General features: G+C 40.0%; 1 protein-coding gene across 1 annotated transcript in view; it reads right to left on the bottom strand.

Moving 5' to 3' along the window:
• Positions 1-2,537: 2,537 nt before the first annotated feature.
• Positions 2,538-20,681, bottom strand: part of HECA (hdc homolog, cell cycle regulator) — a 36,607-nt gene continuing 18,463 nt past the window's right edge. The window contains 3 exon segments of the mRNA XM_011356144.2: positions 2,538-6,052; positions 7,344-7,498; positions 13,788-14,828. Coding sequence (XP_011354446.1) covers positions 5,888-6,052; positions 7,344-7,498; positions 13,788-14,828 — 1,361 coding nt within the window. The 3' untranslated portion in view covers positions 2,538-5,887.

A 20,681-nucleotide genomic window follows, 5' to 3' on the forward strand; every position in this document is an offset into this window, starting at 1 on the left:
AAAATCATGAAAATTTTTTATTCTCTAAAAGAAACCTATAACCAGCACTTGTTTCCCTTAAGATTGTGTGGAATTCAAATAAACTATGATCAGGTTTAACAACTCAAAAAAGTCTGGGATATCAGAGCTTCAGACATGATAGTAAGAAAATGAAAATGAAACACACTGAGAAACTGTTTGAAAAGTTAGTCAAAGAAAAACCCTGCCCAAATTAGATAGATCAATGCTATCAAATCTGACATCTTGACATGTTTGATCCAAAAACATCTCAAAGTCAGATCGCAAAGTGAATAAAGTGATGGATTACTAGAGCAGACTGTTAAAATGTCACCTTATACCCAGACACAGTTCTCTTCAAGCAATGACCTATCTTAACAGAAGGGAAAAAATGTCAACGAATTAGTGCCTGAAAAATGGGGTAGAGGACACAATTATTGATTTTAAATATTCTTCTCTTTTAAAAAAGTGTTCCTGTTGTTTTATTTTTTTTCCTAATACTAGAGGATGCTTTCAAATGTGCTTGTCAGCCTTATGCAGGGACCCCAGCAATTATTCCCATTTTAGCACCTGTACTGCTGAAATCAGAGCTACTATACCTTTTAAATCTACTGCCTTGTCAAAACAAGCCCCAAGTCATCTCTCGGCAGAAAACAATGTACACCTCCCCCCGCCCCCATTGCTCTCATTTTGAGGACTAAGAGAAGGAATCCAAGCTTAATTCCCAGTTAGCCATTAGCTATACGAACTCAATATTTAGATTTAAGTTCTCTGGACCTGTTTATCTCAAATGAATACGATATTCAATGAAATTTAACAAACAAACATTACGAATTCAACAATAAAAAAACATAGCCCTTACTCTCTATTCTGGCATCTTTCAATTCTGTGACCATTATGGCTATGACTTTTCCACTTTTGGGTTTATGGAATGTAATTAGATAGTTCTAAACTTGATTTTAATATATGATCTAAATTTTCAACCAAGTGTATCAGAAGCACTTGGCATGGTGGCCGATCCCATTTGAACCCTGACAAATGTCATTAGTGTTGTTCTAATGAATTCCGTAAGACAATTTTTATTTTTGTTCTCCCTAAGGCCTAGCCATACCAGATAAAGCTTATATAATTATCACATTGCTAAAGGCTGCCATTAGACAAAAAATATATACATATATATATATATATATATATATGCCTTAAAAATACCTTATTTCAAATAATACCACTATATACCACTTTACTATCATCTAAGATATTTCACATTCATTAGATAAGGTTTATTCTAGGTGTGGAGAGTTGAGAGAACATGAAGAGAACAAAAGCTCAAGACCTTTTTTCTTCCAAAATTTAACTCTTTACTATAGAAATAGTCTACGTAATTAGCAATCTCATTGCTGCCAAATTTAAGTCAAAACAATATGAGCAAGATTTAAAGAAATAGAAACCACTAAGAACACATAAGATTTTTCTTCCATTAAACTTAGCTCTTAACAATTGCTGTTTAACTTTGTTTTTTTCTTTCCACTACAGTAAGAACTGTACTTTCCTTACAAAAGAATTTTGTTGACATAAATTGCACTAATAGAAATCACAATACCCCAAGTTCTCGAGCTTTTAAATAAAATGTATTCCTCAGATGTCTGTAGTAAATACGTGGTAAGACAAGCTTTAATCTACTGGCAGACTGGACTGTTTCCCCACTCACATTTCCACATCTTATCCTGTGATCTAAGGATTTTGTGGATTTCAATCCACTGGCTGAGAATGATACTTGAAATGAAAGGCAACAGCATGGACCTAAATGGTTACAGAAGTGAAATAAGTCAGCCAGAGAAAGACAAATAATGTATGATTTCACCTATATGTGGAATCTTTAAAAAAAAAAAAAAAGACAAAAGAAATAGACCCATAGATGCAGAACAAGCTGATGCTGCCTAAGGAGATGGAGGGGGTTTTGCAAATGGGTGAAAAGAAAAACAAAAACTTATTGACCATCTATCTAGGTTTTGAAACACACTTGCTGAATATTATTGCATGTTTCAATAACAGATTAGGGCTCAAAAAAAATGAAGGGGACAAGGAGATTTGAAAGTTAAACTATACTTGATTACAGTCCAGAGTCAGCAAGAAATTTAATAAAACTCAGTTTTCATTTTCTTTTACTGAAGTATATGATCAAATCTTTTCATGATGAAAAATGTTATAGCACTAGGAACCAAAGAAAACAACTGTAGAATAGGAATCTCTCTCTAGTTAATAAAATTCCCAATAATCATAACAATAATTTTGGATTATTCACATGGAATCGACTGTTATACAGAATGCTTAATTTGTTGCAAAGGGAGTTTACATGTGACAACCCACTTTCGAACAATATAAAAAGTTCATAGTTTTTATTAGCTGCAGTAGTGACTTTAAAATGGTTACCTGAACAGTGATCAAAACCACAGAAAGTCTTCTGTCTTTTCAATCAGCAATCCAAGCTCAAAGACCGTAAATCCCCCAAAAAATAAAGTGACACAATGGAGAGTCCAATGTTAGTTTCTGAAATTTTATTATTTTTAATACATACATTTCACAAACAGAAACCTTCTAACATCACACACAATTCCATAACCAAATGTTTTAATTTTATCAACATTCTTTAAATATTTACACTGTCTTCTCTCAACAAAAGTGCAATCCAAGACATCTTGACAAGAAATCTTTACCGACAAGAATATATTTTTGAGCTGGTTTGAAAGATGCCCATCCATTACATTTTCTTTCAATTACCGAGAATAATAATGAAGTCAACAGGACGTGGAGACAAGATGAGTTAGGCTGCATCCGATTATAGGAACCAAAACACTGAACAAGAGCACTTTCTCCTCACCGCTTCCCAAATCTCCAGCTAAAATTACTCAACAGCTGCTACCATGAGACTAAAGAGAAAAGCAAATTGGAGTTATTGACCCGGACACAGGAGAAAAGACTGTGTGAAGTACTGGTCCCACAGGACAAAATGAGAGACTTCAGCAGGTTAGTTCTGGTGGTCTAACAAGTTGTGTATCAGTGTATCTGTTAGTTTTGGGGTTTAAACATCTAATCTTTCCTAATGAGTTAACTTCCCTCAAACAAATATGAAAAGATGTTTTATTCTGAAAATGAACTTCATTTACAAAAACTGCAAAAATAAACACTGGAGAAAGCTCTTTTATAACTGGAATGGGATAAGTGACTCCATTCCCCAATTTCATGGCCAATGTATATCAACTACTTCAGATGCAGCCAGAAGAAAGTGGAGAACTGAGCTGGCCTGAAGAGAAAATGATGAGACCATAAAAAATAGTCTGCTCACCAAAGTATTTGTTCAAGGTATATAATAACTCTTAAAAGTAAGTGATAAAAAAGTTAGAGTAGATGAAAAATTGCTTTGAAATTACGTCACTTACGAGTGGTTCACATTATTGAACACTATTCATCAGAAAAAAAGAAAATGGATTTCCGGGTGACTAATATCCTTTAATATCCAAACCACAACAAAAATAATCATCTTTTTTTGACATATTCCAATTTCATCAAGGTACTCGGAACAAGGTACTTTGAGAAAGCATAGGGAAAATACCATGGTCAGCAGATTTCCAAAATAAGATTTATTCTTTATATTATTGCATACTCAATTATGTTTTATTCTCAAATCAATCAAATTTTCTATTTTAGACAAGAATGCAATGCCATGAAGGCAAGATATTCTCAGATATGACACCTATACCTTTTATTTCACATAGCTGCAGAATCCTAACTTCATCATCAAAATAAAAGCCAAAGCAAATTTTACCTAATTACAGTGAAACCTATCATACTTATTTTTTAAGGAGTAGAAAACAATATAAGGAGAAAATATTGAATGCATCAGGCACTACACTCACAGCAGTGTTAGACTGAGGAGCTTGCTGAATGCAATCTATACATAAACTTGAAGCTTTGGGACAACAATATAAGCAAGTTTCTCTAAAAAATTTAGGTGGGTTAAAGAATAGCGTTACAAATATTTCCTATGCATTTTAAATTTAGAAGTAAAATCCAAATGGCACTCTGAAGACAAGAAAAATTTTTGAACCTGGGTACATGAGAGAATCAACAGGGAAACAGTTAACTCACAATTACATCTTTGCATATTAAAAACAAATCTTCAAGGGTTATGTCCTATAGACTTTGTTCATTTGCATCAAATACTGTCAGACCAGTAACGATTTTCTGTTTCTTACTGGCATTGAGCATTTCCTCCCACTGTGAAATATTTTTCATATCATCAAACACCAAACTGGATGTAGTAAACTAAATTATAATCATCCAAACTGAAAGATAAAGACTATATTAGTTCTTTAAGGCTGTGCTGTTTCAAACAAAACATCAAATATTTCATATAATAGAACTGAAGCTTACTTGCAATAATGCCTAAACACTTCTGAGAGGTGAAATAACTTTTTCTGGGGGTAAAAAAAAAGGTATAAACCATGTGAGTAATATAAAATGCTCACATTATCCCAAATTTAGCTACCTATAATTATATTTTCAGCATTCTTTTAGCATATATGCATATCGTATTTGAAATTATCAAATTCATTTTTGAGAAATCATATTCCAATTCTATTAAGGATATAGAGTGTATGTCAATTTAAATCACCAAGATCTAATGAACAGCAAGCTGTATTTTGGAAAGCCCAATACTCTGACGAATTAAGTATATAAATTGTCACTTCTTTTTGCCCATAGTAAAGTATCATGGAGATGTTCAGAATGACCTGCTTTCAAACATATTGTTGTAAGTTACGATCAGTGATTTTCCAGAATGAAACAAACTTAAAACAGAAATATTAAAATTATTCTTCTCTTCATACTCTCACAAGTAATTTTTTTCCTTTCCTTCCTAGGGCCAAATCTTTGATTTTGGAATTCAGTATTAAATTAGTAAAATATTGCTGTTAAGCAATTTTAGAGAAGATTCGTGTGGCAGTGACTGGTTCTCAAACTCACCAGTTCGGTCTGTGGCTGTGAGATTTACCTGTGAGAAGGATCTGACATCGAATGGTATTTCAACGGTGCAACCTACAGAAACTGGTGCTGCCCAAATCATGTTATTCATGGATTGTCCTTAAGAGCTACTGTGACCAACTTCAAATTACAATTTCCTGCCTTTTTGCCCTCTTAAATTAGTATGCATCAATTTCCAAATTCATTTAGTATATTCTATTATAGGTCAGCTTAAAAATATTTGCAACACCAATAGCTTTCATGTCTTATAATGTGGATATTATTTTCAGTATGAAAACGACTGTTAACTTACAACAGTGATGGAAACAGCACTTGTGTTCACTTTCAAAGACTCTGTCAGTGTGGATAAACTGTGGGTCAATTTGCGCTGCACAGTGCTAAACCAAGACAGACCAACATACTATCAGCTCTCCAGGCACAGACTTACATTCACTTGTCACTTGTTTTTCTCAAGGCCCAGAGAAGATCTAAAACTGGGTCTTTAGACAGCAACATTTCAGTAAGAGTTTCCTCCCAACTCCTACCATGCTCTTAGTTTAGAACCACATAATCCCTTTCCTAAATTCACCTCATCCTCCCTACCACCTTAAAAGCTGCATGAGATTCTTAGTTAGTGAACCAATACTCCAAACTCACAGAATTACCCATTTGGGCTCTGGTTATGACCACAGACTAACACTCGGGGGTCAAGAGAGGGCAAGGGGCAGCCCCCATTTTAGTGGCACGCATACACAAAGGAACTCTCCTTTAAATTAGAAAAGAAATTAAAGTCACAGAATGTTTCCCTAGAAAAGATATGTAATAAAGTAATAATATCAATAAAATAGCTATTACCAAAGCAAAGCTTTCATCAATAAGCTTCAAGAACTTTGAAGGAGGAAAATGGCTTCACAAAATGGTAGTCCAGGTTCCCACAGTGTGGACACTGCTGGACGTTGCTGTACTCAGAGAAGTACTGCATCCCGATCCGCACGTCGATCACGGGCTTCCCACAGTGCTTACAGTTCAGGCGGGCCTGGGGAGAAAGACAGGTGCCGTCAGCCACTGTACCCCCTGCCTCCAGCACCGTCAAAGCCGTCCGAACCCAAATGCAAGATTGATATACCTGGGAAACTGATCCGAAGTTTAGTAAAGTGTCCTTTTTATTACCGAAAACAGGGTAGGCTAAGCATAAGATGTATATTCAAATACTTGTCATCAGTCTGAAAGATTAACTCCAATTTTTCTCCCAATATGTAGCACCGTACCAGTTTATCCTACTCATAGGAATAAAATGCAAACTTGTACTGCCCTGAACTGCTCCACTAAAGTCCCCCTAACACAGGACATGCCTTCCCCCTGGACTTTAAAGGGTGGGAGAAGCTGACTTCCCTCATCCAAACTTGCATAAAACTTCTTTGAAGATTCTGAGTTTATTTTAAAAATTCATATACATTTTTCATTCCACTCCTTACTACATTTGTATTTTCTTTGACATAAAAATACCCAAGAAAGTTAACAACCCCAGAAGTGCTATCTTCATCCCGAGGCTTGTTGAACCCACTGGCACAGCACCTTCTCCATCTGTGCCCAGGCTTCCAGTGCCACAGTATCAGAGGCTTTCACCACCAGGCCTTCAGTGAGTAACCAGAAATGGTAAATACAACAGACTCTCAATTCAGATTCATTCTAAAAATGTAATAAGAAAGTATAACCTCAGTTTGTCTTCAAAACACTCCTGTGAGGTAGACAGTATTACATGAATTTTTAATGATGAGACTGAGGCACACAGTGATAAAGTAACATGCCCAAGACCATATAGTTGGGAAGTAGAAAGGCTGAGATTTGAACCAAGTAGCTTACTCTGGAGCCCACGCTCCTGGTCATTTCATACAAAACAATAGAAAATATAGGCAAGCAAAAAGAAAACTAAAGGAACCATTCAGCATCCCAACATCCAGAGCCCACCTCTGGTCAGTAGATCCCTTTTCATGTTCACTTTTCACAAATGGAAACATATTGTGATGCCATTTATAATCCTTTTTCACTTAAAATACTGAAAATATTTCCCACATAATTATACATTATTCTACAATACCCCTTTTCGTGACTACATCGTAGTCCAGTAACAGCTGCACCACACTGTAGTAAATTAACCATCACTGCTGGACTTCAGAGGAGCTTCGTGACTGCTCACTAGTGAAGCACGTTCCCGTGCCCTCCGTCTCCCCCAGCCTCACTGTGTTGCTCCGTCTAGCTCCTCTATGTTTACTTGGGGACAGAAGCTCGATATCACCCACTTCTTGCCCTGTGGGGTCAATACAAACCTGACAGCATGGAGAGGCGGCCAGGATGTCGTAAGTGTACATGGTGCCCAGCTGGTGCCAGCTGCCGTCCCACCGCGACTTACACTTGATGCAGATGATCTTGTGAACCCCTTCCAGGCAGTCCACGCACACCGCATACAGGTGCATGAGTCTCCCTGTGCACAGAAGACACGGTGCTGAGAGTGGCCATGAAGGAAATCACCTTTTATCTCCAAATGGGATTAAAAATGGATAAATATAAAAAGCAAAATAGATATTTAACACATATCCCCAAGTTGCCCTTTTAGAATAATGATACAACTATTGTCAATGAAACATGTACTTTAAGTTCAATCTTATTAAATAGTTGCTTCAATTCACTTTTCCAAAAAAGTGCTGCCAGATATACAATACAGACATCCAAATTCAAATGATTAAGCCACAGATGCTCAAAACCAGCCCGTGACCATGCAGGACTTTCTGCTCAGAAGCCTAAGTGTGGCATATGGTGACTGACCAGCAACACTGGTCTATAGTCATGAGCTCTCCATCCACTGACAAGTCACATCACAAAGTCAAAAGTCTGTCCTGGTATCAGTAGCCTAGCATTATACCAGAGCCAAAATTACTATGTTAACTGTTCTTGTCTCTAAAACTGCTCAACCATCACCACATCTAATTTGGGAACCAGAATTATATCCTACTTGTAAGTGGTTTTTAAAAAGGAGTTCAATGTCTTATTATTTACTGGGCACTTAAAAGTCACATCCCTATTCCTCCATTATTTATCAACATCTAATGCCTGTAAAAGGAAAGATGCCACACAATTTTTATGGAATGGTTAGGGTTCAAATCATTGACAGTCAGAATGTTCAGGATCTGCCTGGGCATTGTATACTAGCAACAGGGCTGCTCTCCATGTGGGGACCAGGAAGGTCCACTGTGCTAAAAACTATCAGAATACATACTCCTAAGTAGCTTCCTATTCACAGTGTGTTGCTCACCATCATCAGCCAGACAGCGGCTCTTCACCCTTCATGCTAAGGACCAGCCTGCTCCTTACATTACAGAGGAGTCTACAGTACTTACAGAGATACCTTTTATTCCGTTTGCTTAAAAGACTCCCCATCCTTGAGGGCAGAAACTATGTCTTAGTCATCCTTGTAGGCTCAGTATGTAGCACACTGTCTGAAATGTGGATAGTACCCCCAAAATCTATGTTATATGAATGAAGGGGAGATGTTAATAACCAAAGACAGTTATAACTTTGGGGGCCTTTATGTCAAAAGTCGGAAGGGTGAAAAGAGCTTCCTGAAATACTACTGACCTCTGCTCCAGGGCATTGAAAATAGAAAGGTCTCACATGCCAGCCCCACTCAGAGTGCCCTGGGGAGGCACTTCAGGATGTCAGTTCAAGTATCCAGGGGCCCCTAGAGAATGCTTCATTTCCAGTCTCCATCCCTAGACATACTTACTGCAGTTCTCAAATACTCAAAGACACCAGGGACGCTGCTAAGAAGGGTAGGAACAGGGGCAGGGACAGACACAGAGGTCAGGTGTGTTGGTAGCAATTACCATGATGATGAAATTGACAGGGAACTTTTATAGAGTGTTTACCATGCGTCTAGCACTGTGCTATATGGTTACATGAATCATTTCACTTAACTCTCACAGCAACACTATAGAGGCAAGCATTATTGTTATTCCCACTCCAGACAAGAGGAACTGAAGTTTAGGGAGCCTGAGCAGCTTGCCCAAGTTCAAGAAGATGATAAGTAGCAAAGTCTAGACTTAAATTTCTATCTGTCTGACTCTTAACCTCCAAACAAACTCATGGGAATTCTTAGCCTGGACTGAGTCTCTAGATCTGTTTCAGCTACTATTATACATTGTCCTAAATACAAATAATTTTAAATTCCTAAACTTTAGGGTTGTGAGTTTAAACAAAAAGCAGATTCCTGAGAGAACAGTCACCTGTGGTTCTAAGTGAGAAAGAAGCATAATTAGATCAGTCTTAATTATTAAAACCAAACAAAAACACCTTATCAGAGGAAGAGTCAGAAAGCAAAGGCTGGAACTGGAGGCTGGGGAGGACAGTGAGAGGTAACGGGCATGGCAAGCGAGTGACAATCCACATGGGCCAGAACTGGAAACAACAAGCTATTTCAGCAGCATGTAATCAACTGTAGCCTAGCATCCCGTGACCTGGAACTTGGCCTTTCTATTGGAGTTGAAAATGCTGTAAATCTGTAATGGAAGAAATGCTTTACACCAGCTTGCTATAAAAAAGATGGTGTGGACTTCTCTGAGGTGTCGCAACAAAAACAGTGGCACATGTTAAGGCCCCAACTGTGGCAATGACTCTTGTCTGATACTGATAAACACCCTGATCTTCAGATTTTATTGTCAATACTCAAACTTCTTAAGACCTTTGTAGTGAATGCCTACACATCCATTATCTATTTGTGGATGTATAAATACTTACGTGTGTACACACACACATACACACACGTTCTCAGGCCTAATTTTTACCTTCCTCCAGCTACTCCTTGATGGGTACCCTCAAGCTTGGGTCTTGGGCTCTGTCTTATACTCTTCCTGTTCTTTCTCTTTTCTCCCAATTCAAGAGTTCTTCCACTCAAGATTTTAACCACCACTGCTATAAAATAAGTTCCCCAGTTCATCCCAAATGCGTATTACTAATAGCACTTGCTGGACATCTCCACACAAAAGTCCCAACATCCCTTTGAACCCAATACATACCAATGCCCTCATCTTTCCCCTAATATCAAGTCCCTTTCCCAACTTTCTCCACTCTTATCTGTGACAGCATCATTGTATCTGATCTAAAACCCAAATGAACCAAGGACTCAACTTTACCCTCTACAGTCGTTGTCCCCAAAGTATTTTCTTTAAAATAATCTCTACAGATATTCCCACTGTCAGCACCCAGCTGTCTCTTCTCTCCTTCCATCTAGATCAGAGGTAGAAGTTCCAACTCTGTTGAGGTTCTACCCCTTTCAACTTTTCCTCCAAGCAATAGTTTGCTTTAAAAAAAAATAAAATAAAAAGGTGAAACCCTTCCATATATGAAGAACATGGCAAAACTCTTTAACATGGCTTGAAAGGGCATCCACAACCTGTTTTCCATCACCCTACTCATTTTCCACTCTAGAATCTCTGATCAACCAAACGGCTCTCTCCAGTTCTCTGTCTCCTTTTTAAAACCAATGTTCCTTTGTTCACATTGTTCTCTCTCCTTATCAACAAACACCTTCAGTGGGTAGATACTCTGCTTATCAAAATCCAGCTTGTCTTTCGATGTATGCCTTCACATGACCTCTGACTACCCAGGCCAAATTGGCCTCTTCATCTTGGGAAATTATAGGATGCTGAAAATACATAATATCCAGGTGTTACTCATCCCACTGGTGGTACAATTAGGCCTGGTAGTTAGTTACATTTTTATCTTACATCCCAAGATTATAAACTGATGACAGGCAAGGACTGACAGTACCCAGCACATATATGAAATTCAGAAGTTTGATTAGTTGATGAATAGATAAAATAAAAAGAATTTGTCCATCATGAATGATAATGAACAACGCTACTTTCTTTTAACACTTTCATGTACCCTCTACCATTGTACCCTGATTCATCTTCATAAATATTTCCAATCTAAAAATGAACCAAAGGTGTTTCCACCTACTTCTCTCTAAAATTATCCCCAAACAGTATAAAGAACAAGAAACAAAACACAAACGCCATCATCCATGAAGCTATGTGATATCTTGACCCTGAAACAGAATGAGGTCAGAAATTAGATGGGAGAAATGGTCAATGGTTTAGCTGTGAAATCGAACAAGCATCGGCAAGAGTGCGAAGAGGTGCAGAAAGGGAAATAGTGGGATACACAAGTAACCATATAGTCTGTGTGACTTCTTCCATTAAGAAGCAGAATCTAATCAATCCCTGAATCTGGGCTCGTCTCACAACTTATTTTGAAGAACAGAATGTGATAGCAGTGATGTTACATGGTTCCAAGCTTAAGCTTCTAGAGAGAGAGACCCTGCAGCTCCCACTCTCACCCCCTTGAATACTGTCGTGAGAATCCCACGTGAAAAGCCCAGGCTGGCCTACTGGGTGACAAAAGGCTATGCAGAACAGGGATAAGTCATTCTAGCTGAGGCTCCTGAGACCAAGGAGTCTGTCAACTGCTGGATGTGTGAAAGAGGTCATCTTAACCAAACAAGCAATGGAATTGTGAGAAATTATAAATCATCAGTGTTTTGAACCACTAAGTTTTGGAGTGGTTTGCCTTATAACAAAAGCTAAAAGATATAGGGGATTAGGTGAAACTCTAGAAAATGAATGAGACCAGTCCCTGCAACTTCAGCTTCCTTTCCCTGCTGAAAAAGAAGACAAGAAATTGCATCCATGAAACGAGAACAGGACACTATTAAAAAGAGCTCTTGGAAATTATAAACATGAGAACAGAAAATCTTTAAACTCAGTAAAAATACTAAAATATAAAGTCAAGTAAATCTTCCAGAAAGCAGAATTAATATAAAGAGATGAACAACAGGGTCAAAATTGATATAATAAAGGTAATCAAAAGAAAATGTCCCAAACTTAAACTTAAAAAGACCTTAAGTTTACAAAGTCAAGAAGCCAAGAAAGCACTCTGCACACTGAATGAAAAAAGAAAAAAGGAAAAGACCAATATCATCCATATCATGGTAAAACTTCAGAATATTAGGGATAAAAAGAAAATCTTAAAATCCTTGAGGGCTGACGGGAATCGCGGACAGGAATAAAAATATTATTAAACTTCTCAAAAGCAACACTGGAAGGCAGGAAACAGTGAAGAAATGCCTTCAAAATTCTAAGGGGAAAATATCTATAACTTAGAAGACTACACCTAACCAAAGAGCAATCAAGTGTGAAGACAGATTCAAGACATTATCAGACTTTCAAAGACTTAAAACTTGCTCCCTTTCTCAGAAAGCTCCTAGGGTGTGGTTCTTAACAAATTGAGGAAATAAACCAAGAAAATAGGAAATATGGAACCTAGGAAACAAGATAAAAAGTAGAAAAGAACTAAAGGAATTCTTAGAAGGACAGCTATGTAGCATAGCACGTACTGAGTGCACCAGGACAGACAGGAGCAGGAAAATGAAAGGCTCCATGAGGAAAATTTCTAGAAAAAAAAATTTCTTAAAATGTCTGACAAGTATGTGGAAATGTTTTCAAAATGTGGTTTGCACTGCTGCTGGAAAATGAGAACAAGCAGCCAAACATTCGAAAAAGGCTAAGCAAATGAAAATGTGAAGCAATTAACATCAATAATAAAAATAACAATAATAATTGACAACAATAATAAACAATAATAAAAATAAACGAGGTCCCAGAATGTACTATACTCTATATAGGAATACACCTATTTTCTTGACTAGATACTAAATATTTACATACTCATAATAGTAAGAAAACACTAAGGATTATCCAAGAGTTGTGATATGTTATCCTGAAAGAAAGGGAAAGATGCAAGAAGCATAGTCACCCACCCTAAAACTCAGCCACTAGTGATACCTAAAATTGAAGAATGACGACAACATTTTTAAACTGTGATGGTAAAAACCTGAAGAATCAGTTAGGATTCGAAAGTGTTTGTCTCTGGGAACTGAGACAGCAGCAGTTGGTGGGAACACAGGTGGGATATATCATTCTTACCACAGGCTTTTTTAGCACACTTTTAAAGTTATAAATGTATTACATGATATGCATCTCATTTTTATGTAAATTCAGTAGTTTTACATGAATCAACAGATTTCTCACTTAAGTATAAGTGAGACCAACCCTCTGTCATTCAACTTAAGGCTGAAATGTCACCGAGTCCTTGTATGTCATCCCCAGGGTAAATATCTGATCTTTCAATAATCCTCTATTTTCTTTTTGCTGTTATCAAGACAGTCTCACCTTTCATAAAAGTCAAGATTAATTCAACTAATCTAAAAACACCTGGCCCTCTCTGACCCCTACCTTCCCTCACTCAGTCTGTTTACAGGGATCAGAGAGAATACACGGCTAGCTGGGCTCATTAACACAGGTCTCAAAGGCAACTATTTTACAGTGAGTTATATTTTTATGCAATTCCCTCTCTAAATTTCCTCCCAATTATGAAAAATTATACACCCGAAATCCACTCCTCAAATTAAGAACAAAAACATAAAATTACCCACCAGGACAACTATACTATTGGTACAGTGACATAAGAGTAAAACAAACCACCACCACTTCCACCATCCTACTGGGCAAAGCTGAAATATTCAAATGTGACTTAGCACCTGACTAGAACAAAAAAATAGTATTGGTTAAAATTAAGCCAGAACAAAGAAGTCCCATCTTGTTTGCTGTCTTGCTTTTAACAAACAGAAAGCAGGCAAGGTGAATTAACACCTGTACCTTGAAGGTGACAAGGAACATCATATTCGATCTCATCATGTCTCGAGGGGCTTAAGAACAGAGTTCCGTCCACCAGTGGGAACTGTTCAAACACCGGGAGCACCCGGTGGCACAGGGCACAGTTTACAACATTTCTGTGGCTGGCACTGAGGGCTGCAAGAATGAACTTGCGCAGATCCTCGCCCTGGCCCATTTGGGCATCGTCTTCCATCCGCACGTGGAAAGTGTTCAGCTTATGCCTGGGGATGTGAGTTAAAAGCTCGGAGAGGTCCAACCGCCGCAGGAACTGTACAGGCGCGTCAAAGTGGCCGCCCCTGTGAACTGATAACCCAGCCGGACTGTAATCAAAGTGGGTGTTTCGGAACACGTGGCCCCCAGCCATGGCCTTTTTGTGAGGCTCAAGATGGATGGCATTCTTTAAGAATTCCCCAAGGTATCTGGAGGAGCGGGGGCCGCTGAAGTGGGCAGGGGAGAGGATGGAGTAGCCGGTGGGCGGGGACTGGCCAGGGGAGCCACAGGGAGAGCGGGCCCCGTAGGCCCCAGTGCTGCCCGCCTTCTCCTGGGAGTTCTGCCGATCCACGGAGTGCCGGCGGGGGAGGTCGTGGTTCAGGCCTTTCTGGGGCTTATTTGGGGGCCTGCACTTTTTTGCTTCCTCCACAGCCTCGCCAGGGGGCCTCCCTGTGTTCTTCTCCGATCCAGACTTCTTCTTCTTCTCATCCTGCATCCGCTTCACCTGGTACCAGTCTGTGTCCTTTTTTAAGTGGCCCTGTCCACAACGGCAGGAGCAGAAGCGGAAGGCCAGGTCGTAGCCCTTCTTGGTCCACATGTTCTGGCGGCACTGCTTCTCGTTCCAGCTACGGGCCCTGCCGATGCAGTTAAACTGGACTAGGATGCTGCTCTCCCACTCATAGAAACACTGCAGGTGCATCCAGGTGCTGTAGGGGCAGTGCTCATTGTTGCACACCACCTTCTGGTAGTCATCCTTCTCCAGGTCAACCGGCCTCCCAAAGCTGCAGATCAGGGGCGTGGCACACGGGGCTTCTGGGGAGAAACACAAAAGGAGAGAGAGAGATTCAGCACATAGGATGTGGGATCCCAGCTGACACCAAGTCAGAGATCAAAGCTACCATCCCACATTTGCCCATCCATGTCAAAGGTACGATTTTTCTGGCGTCAAGATGTCAACCACTGAAATGACACCAGGCATGATGGGAAAACATTTACCATTTTCTCCTAGTATGATACGTCAAAGTAATTTATTTTGATATTTGTTATCCACTGAAAAATACACCAATGAGCTTCAAAGAGTCCAAGTCCCTCACAGTGCAATTAGCTGTATGTCAGTACTTGCAACAATGTAGTATGAGGTTTTCCTAAGACACAGGTGTAATGACAGGCAGTTCTAGTGTCCTTTCAAAAATGAATCACTCCAGTGAACTAGTAAATAACACAATGAAGCTACTTAACCAGCCAGTTCATGCGGCAGCCGCAAAAGGGCCCTCAAAGCCCTTAATCGGGGGTTCAGGTTATCCTGAGTACCACGGAGGAGCCAGAAAACAGACTGGCCTCCTCCCGATTCTCTTCTAGAATGTTCTGACACGTAATGGCAGGGATGTTTGGTCAAACTAATTGTTGGTCTACACAGAATTATGCTGCCAGGTTGTGAAGGAAAAACAGAATTTTCCTAAAGCTATCAGGACAGAAAGCGGGAACGCAAAGACTTTTCTACCCCATTTAACCACATGCCTCACACAGCATCCAAAAGGCCAAGCACGTTGCCAGAAAGGAGGGAAAACTTGGTGACACAAAGTAGAATCCACTTTTTAAGAGGTAAACAGGATTTATAGAGATTAGAATTCTACTGGGTTCCTGTGACTTCAGTGTCCATAATATTTTCCAAAGGCCCCTTTGTAGGGCAGCACTACTCCCAGTTAGAAACCACTGGGCCTGATCACGAAGGTTCCACATGCTATGATCTATTGGAGCTGAGAAGCTAAATGGGGACTGTAAGCCACAGAGCCCCTCGGTCAGAGTTCCATTTTAGAAATCTCACCCCAGTGTGGGACGTGAGGCAGGGAGTCCAGAGCAGGATAGAAGGGGTACTGCAGTAATCCCGGTGAGAAATGACAAGTGCCTGGGCTATGGCAGCAGCATAAGATGACTCTCAGTGTTGGGGGTGGTCAGATGCCAATGGACAGTGAATATGGGAGGGACAGGTTTGGACAGTAGACGACTTTGGGCTGGCTCTATTTTGGACCTGCTGAATTAAAGTGTCTGTGCACCACCGAGGTGAAGAAAGATGTGACTGGAGCTCAAGAGAGCTGGAGCTGTGAATACAGATGTGAAGGAACATGCCAGACATGGAGGTTAAACCCCTGGACTGAGGAGCTGCTCCAAGAAGAATGTGAAGAGAAGAAAAGAATCCTGGGAAGCAACGATAAAAGGCTGGAGGACAAGAGTCCTCCACAGGGATTGCTAAGAAAGGAACTGAGAATTCACTGGAAGACAAGTCAGGAGAGAATTCTATTGAGGCAGGCGGGAAAGTTGTAAGAATGGAGGACTTGAAATGTCCTGGAGTGCCAGCTAAGACAAGTGTGTCTCACCCTCTGCACTACACTTCGGGCTGGAGAATTCTGTTGAAGGAGCTGTCCTATGCACTGCTGATGTGTAGCAGGTAGCACCCTTGCCAATTGTGACACTCCAAAATGTCTCCCAATTGCGATACGACAAAATGTCTCCAGTCATTGCTGGATATCCCCTGGGGAAAAAAAATCACCCCTGGTTTGGAACTACTGGGTAAGATAAAGACTGAGAATGAGCAGTGAGCCGGCCACTGACACTTCAGTAAGGACAGTTCCAGTGAGACAGGTCAGAGGCAGATGGTGAGGAGTGGATAGTGAGGTAAAAAAGTAGAAGCAATACAGATGACCATCCGGAAAAACCTTCTAGAAGTACAGCTGTAGAGGGCACCAAAGAGAAAGGGCAAAAGATACAAAGGCTGAGACCTATTCATCGCCCGGGGGAATGAAAGCCAAAAACTTAGGATAACTTGAAGAAGCAGGAGAGGGAACAAGCTACTCAAAAATCTTCAACTGAATTACAAATATGACATTCCGCCAAGTGATATTTCAAAAATGAACAGGTGATGGTACCCATAAAGCCCATGACTTTTGTATGTTACAATCATCCCCTTCAATGTGGGACTCCAGGACCTCGGAAATGACTCTAACCAACTTGTCTACTTCTGTGCCTTAGGTCAGTGGGGCCTCCCCATCTACCTCCCAGAAGTCCACCATCCTTAATTTTCATTTGTCCAAACTGCACTTGCCTACTATAGCAATTCACAGCATGGACTCTGCAACCAGACTGCCTGACTGGAAACCCAGCAGTACTACTGATAAGCTATATGCAGTGGACAAGTTACTTAACTTCTCTTTGTGTCAGTTCCCCCTGTATAAAATGCAGATGACAAAATAAACCTTAGGCTGTCATAAGAATGAAGTATACTGATATTTCATTTTAGGTAGTGCCTAGACCACGGCCTGGCACATAGTAAACCTCCACCCCTGCCTCCTATCCTTCCAGGCCCACCTCTAGACACCAATTTCAGCAGGATTCTCCTCTTCCCTTACATCCTGACCCTCTCTGGCACAGTTTAGTCTGAACTTTACTTGAGTCCCCATTGTGGTCCCCACCAGGATTACTCAGGAGAGGATGTCTCTTATGCATCTTTGTGTTCCTGAAACCATTGGGCCTAGCTAGGCCTTGCACATATCCAGTGCTGAATAAACTTGCATTAAAAAGACGCTGGCATGTGAAACCCACACATGACAAGCAGAGCAGAAGGAAGAGAGAGTTGTAATCCTAGAGAAAAGGCGTGAATGTACTGAAAGGCACCAGCAAAGTGGTTTAAAATTAATAAAATAACTGCAGTCACCCAGGCTGTGACCTTTAGTGTCCTTTAAAATGTTAGTCAATTAAACAAAGTTCAGTTGCTTTTATCTTCAGTCTTTTAGAGGAAGAGCCTTGAAGGGAATGTCTCTGAAATGCAATGGCAGTAACCAACGTGATATTAACCCAGAACTAATGAAATCAAAGAATGGCCTAACTATACCTTTGCATTTACAATATCGAAAATTTAAATGCTGAGATTGACTTGATATTTCTTTTAAAAATATTTCCACATTAAAGAAAGGTAGACTGAGAGGGAAAAAATCCTATTTATGTCTTTTCAAAAAAGTGCAACTATCACTTAACCAATACTGAACACTTCCTGTGCACCAGGTCTCTGGAGGCAGAAAGACCAGCAAATTCTGCGGAGAGCTCTAACAAAAGTAAATGCCTGGACCACAGAGAAGGCAGTATAACTCCAAGTCACCGTCCCTTTAACCTTGTCTATAATTATCACAGCCATTCTCACCTGCTTTCTACACTCAACAATGAAAAGGCCCCAGTCCAACTTGCTAGCCCTGCTTGTTTACATCTCAGCCACTTTGGTGTGGCCTTGTGGTTAGCCCTGAAGAACAAATACAAAGCCAAGGGCTTGTTTAATACCAAGTATTATGTGCAACAGACACCTCTCCCTGTTACACACCTCCAGCCTGAGGACGAGGCTCCTAGGGATTGGTGAGCAACAAGGTGAGCCTTGGGACAGTCGAGGGCTTCTGACATGGCTTCTACACTCACACACCCTTCCGAGGAAGCTGTGGTAGGCGGCCTCTACATTCAAAGATAAATCAAGGCTTGGTTCAAACATATCTCTCTGCCTGGTTCCCTTCCCCTTCCCACTGTCCACACTGGAAAGGCAGCTAGAACTGACAGGGGAGTTTGGGTGCCTGTTCTGCTATTGAATAGCTGCTTGACATGAGATGGTTTCCTGTTTCACCTGCAAAATGAGGATGAAAATGCTTGCCCTCACTCATCTCAAATATATATGAAAGCACTCTGTAAAATTAGAAAAAAACTTTTCTATGCTTCCTTTACCATAACTTTTTAGACCTGTGTATCTAGCTACCCAACTAAATGCAAACTGCTCTAATATATTTCCTACTTTTTCTATATAATGCTTTGGACACACAATAGGTATTTTAAAAGTAAATAAATTAATAATTCGATGCCTCTTTTTTAGATTTTCCAAGTCTTACAATTAACCAAAACATGTAGAAAAAGATTCTGTAACTCTAAGAAACAGCATTGGTGGCATTCTAAATGACACTTATAAGAAACTAGCAGTATTATAGAAATATATTTTTTTGCTCCCTGAAAGGCGTCTCTAAATTTACAAGACCCCCTAGCTCTTAAGAACAGCTGTCCCACAGAGGTATAAATGGAATACAGATCGATGTGACCCAACTAAACCTTTAAGTGAGGGAAGGGGAGAAGGGAAATCCATATTCACTGAGGGCTTGTGTCACGCACATCTCTTGGGACATTAGTCTAAGCCTGATAGCTTGACTAACAAGCAATATGGAAAAATGTTACTTTATGCAGAGTCAGAATTGTTTTAAAGAATGTATATAAGCCCTCCAATGCCTGTTTTTACAGCTTCATCATCAAAAATTCAGTATTCAGCTTCTACTTCTTTCTGCCCAAGTGAAAATAATCAGGGCTCACCTCATTCTGGGCAACAATCTCAACTAGTTTTAAGTGTGGACAACAGGATAACTAGGCTGAAGTCACCAGGACAAAATCTGTCATCTTCAGCTTTCTCATCCTGTATATTCACCCCACCACCCCACTCAGGTGTCCATGCTCCCCAACCTATTAAAAGAGAAGGATCTGACAGTAGTCATTTACGTTGGCTGCCCAACAAACCCAAACCCCTTGACAACTCATTCACACTAACAGGAGCCCCTTAAACCAGGCGTTGCCATTTTCAGTTTTTTACCTGTAAAATTAAATGTTTTCACCCTCTTAAAATAGTTGCCAGCATTGCAAGCAAGTGGGGAGGTCAGCTGGGTAGAGGAGTGGGGAGAGTCTTCAGAAGTCACATGAGGCTTTCTAGGCAAAACCTAAGATAGGGACTTGGCCCTATTCATCCTTATAAAGCCACTACTATGAAAATCGTTTTAATGCTTAATAAATGTCTCATTGAAGGAAAGTATGGGCCAATCAGATTCAGTACTCCATGGTGACAGTGCCAGAGGATGGAGAAGGGAGGAAGGCAGAACCCCTGGAGAGCACAGCCTGAGTGCTCAGCTCCCACTCATCTTCCAGACTCAACTCAGGACTTCTCTTTCAGGGCAGAGCTGGCCCTCACCCTCGCGTCCTCAAACTTACTATTATCTATTCCATCCTCCTTCAGTACCCAGTTACCAAATGCAAATAGCAGGGTCTCTGAACAACTATTTTATTATATAATTCTTTTCCATACAGTAATTCCTCTTACACAGAAATACATCTCCTTGTTTGCTGAGCAAGTTCTCCACAGGATATAAAGTTTTAACAAAAGAATCCTCATCTCTAGCTTCCTGAGAGGCCACAGAGCATGGTGACTGAGGATAATGACTCCAGAGCCAGCCAGCCTGGATTTGACTCTCAGCTCCACAATTTATTAGTTTTAAGATGTGGGAGAGTCTCTTAACCTCCCTGTGCTCTTGTTTTCTTACCGCCAAAATGGCAGAAACAACAGTACCTACCTCAAAGAGTTGCTACTAGGATTAAAGGAGTAATTTAGGCAGTTCGAACAGAGCATATAATTATAATGGCATATAATTAACACCATTTAAATGTAAGCAATTATTATTAAAAGCCTATCACTTTATATTACTTGATATAAAAACCAAAGAACTTTGAATGCATTTAGAGCAAAGCTACAATCAGGAAGTCACCAGCCTCCTATCTCCATATATAAATAAGTGCAAGAAATGTATTTCTTCCCCACAACAAACAAAG

This window comes from Pteropus vampyrus, unplaced genomic scaffold, assembly GCF_000151845.1.
Source record: "Pteropus vampyrus isolate Shadow unplaced genomic scaffold, Pvam_2.0 Scaffold24, whole genome shotgun sequence".
Taxonomy (NCBI): Eukaryota; Metazoa; Chordata; class Mammalia; order Chiroptera; family Pteropodidae; genus Pteropus; species Pteropus vampyrus.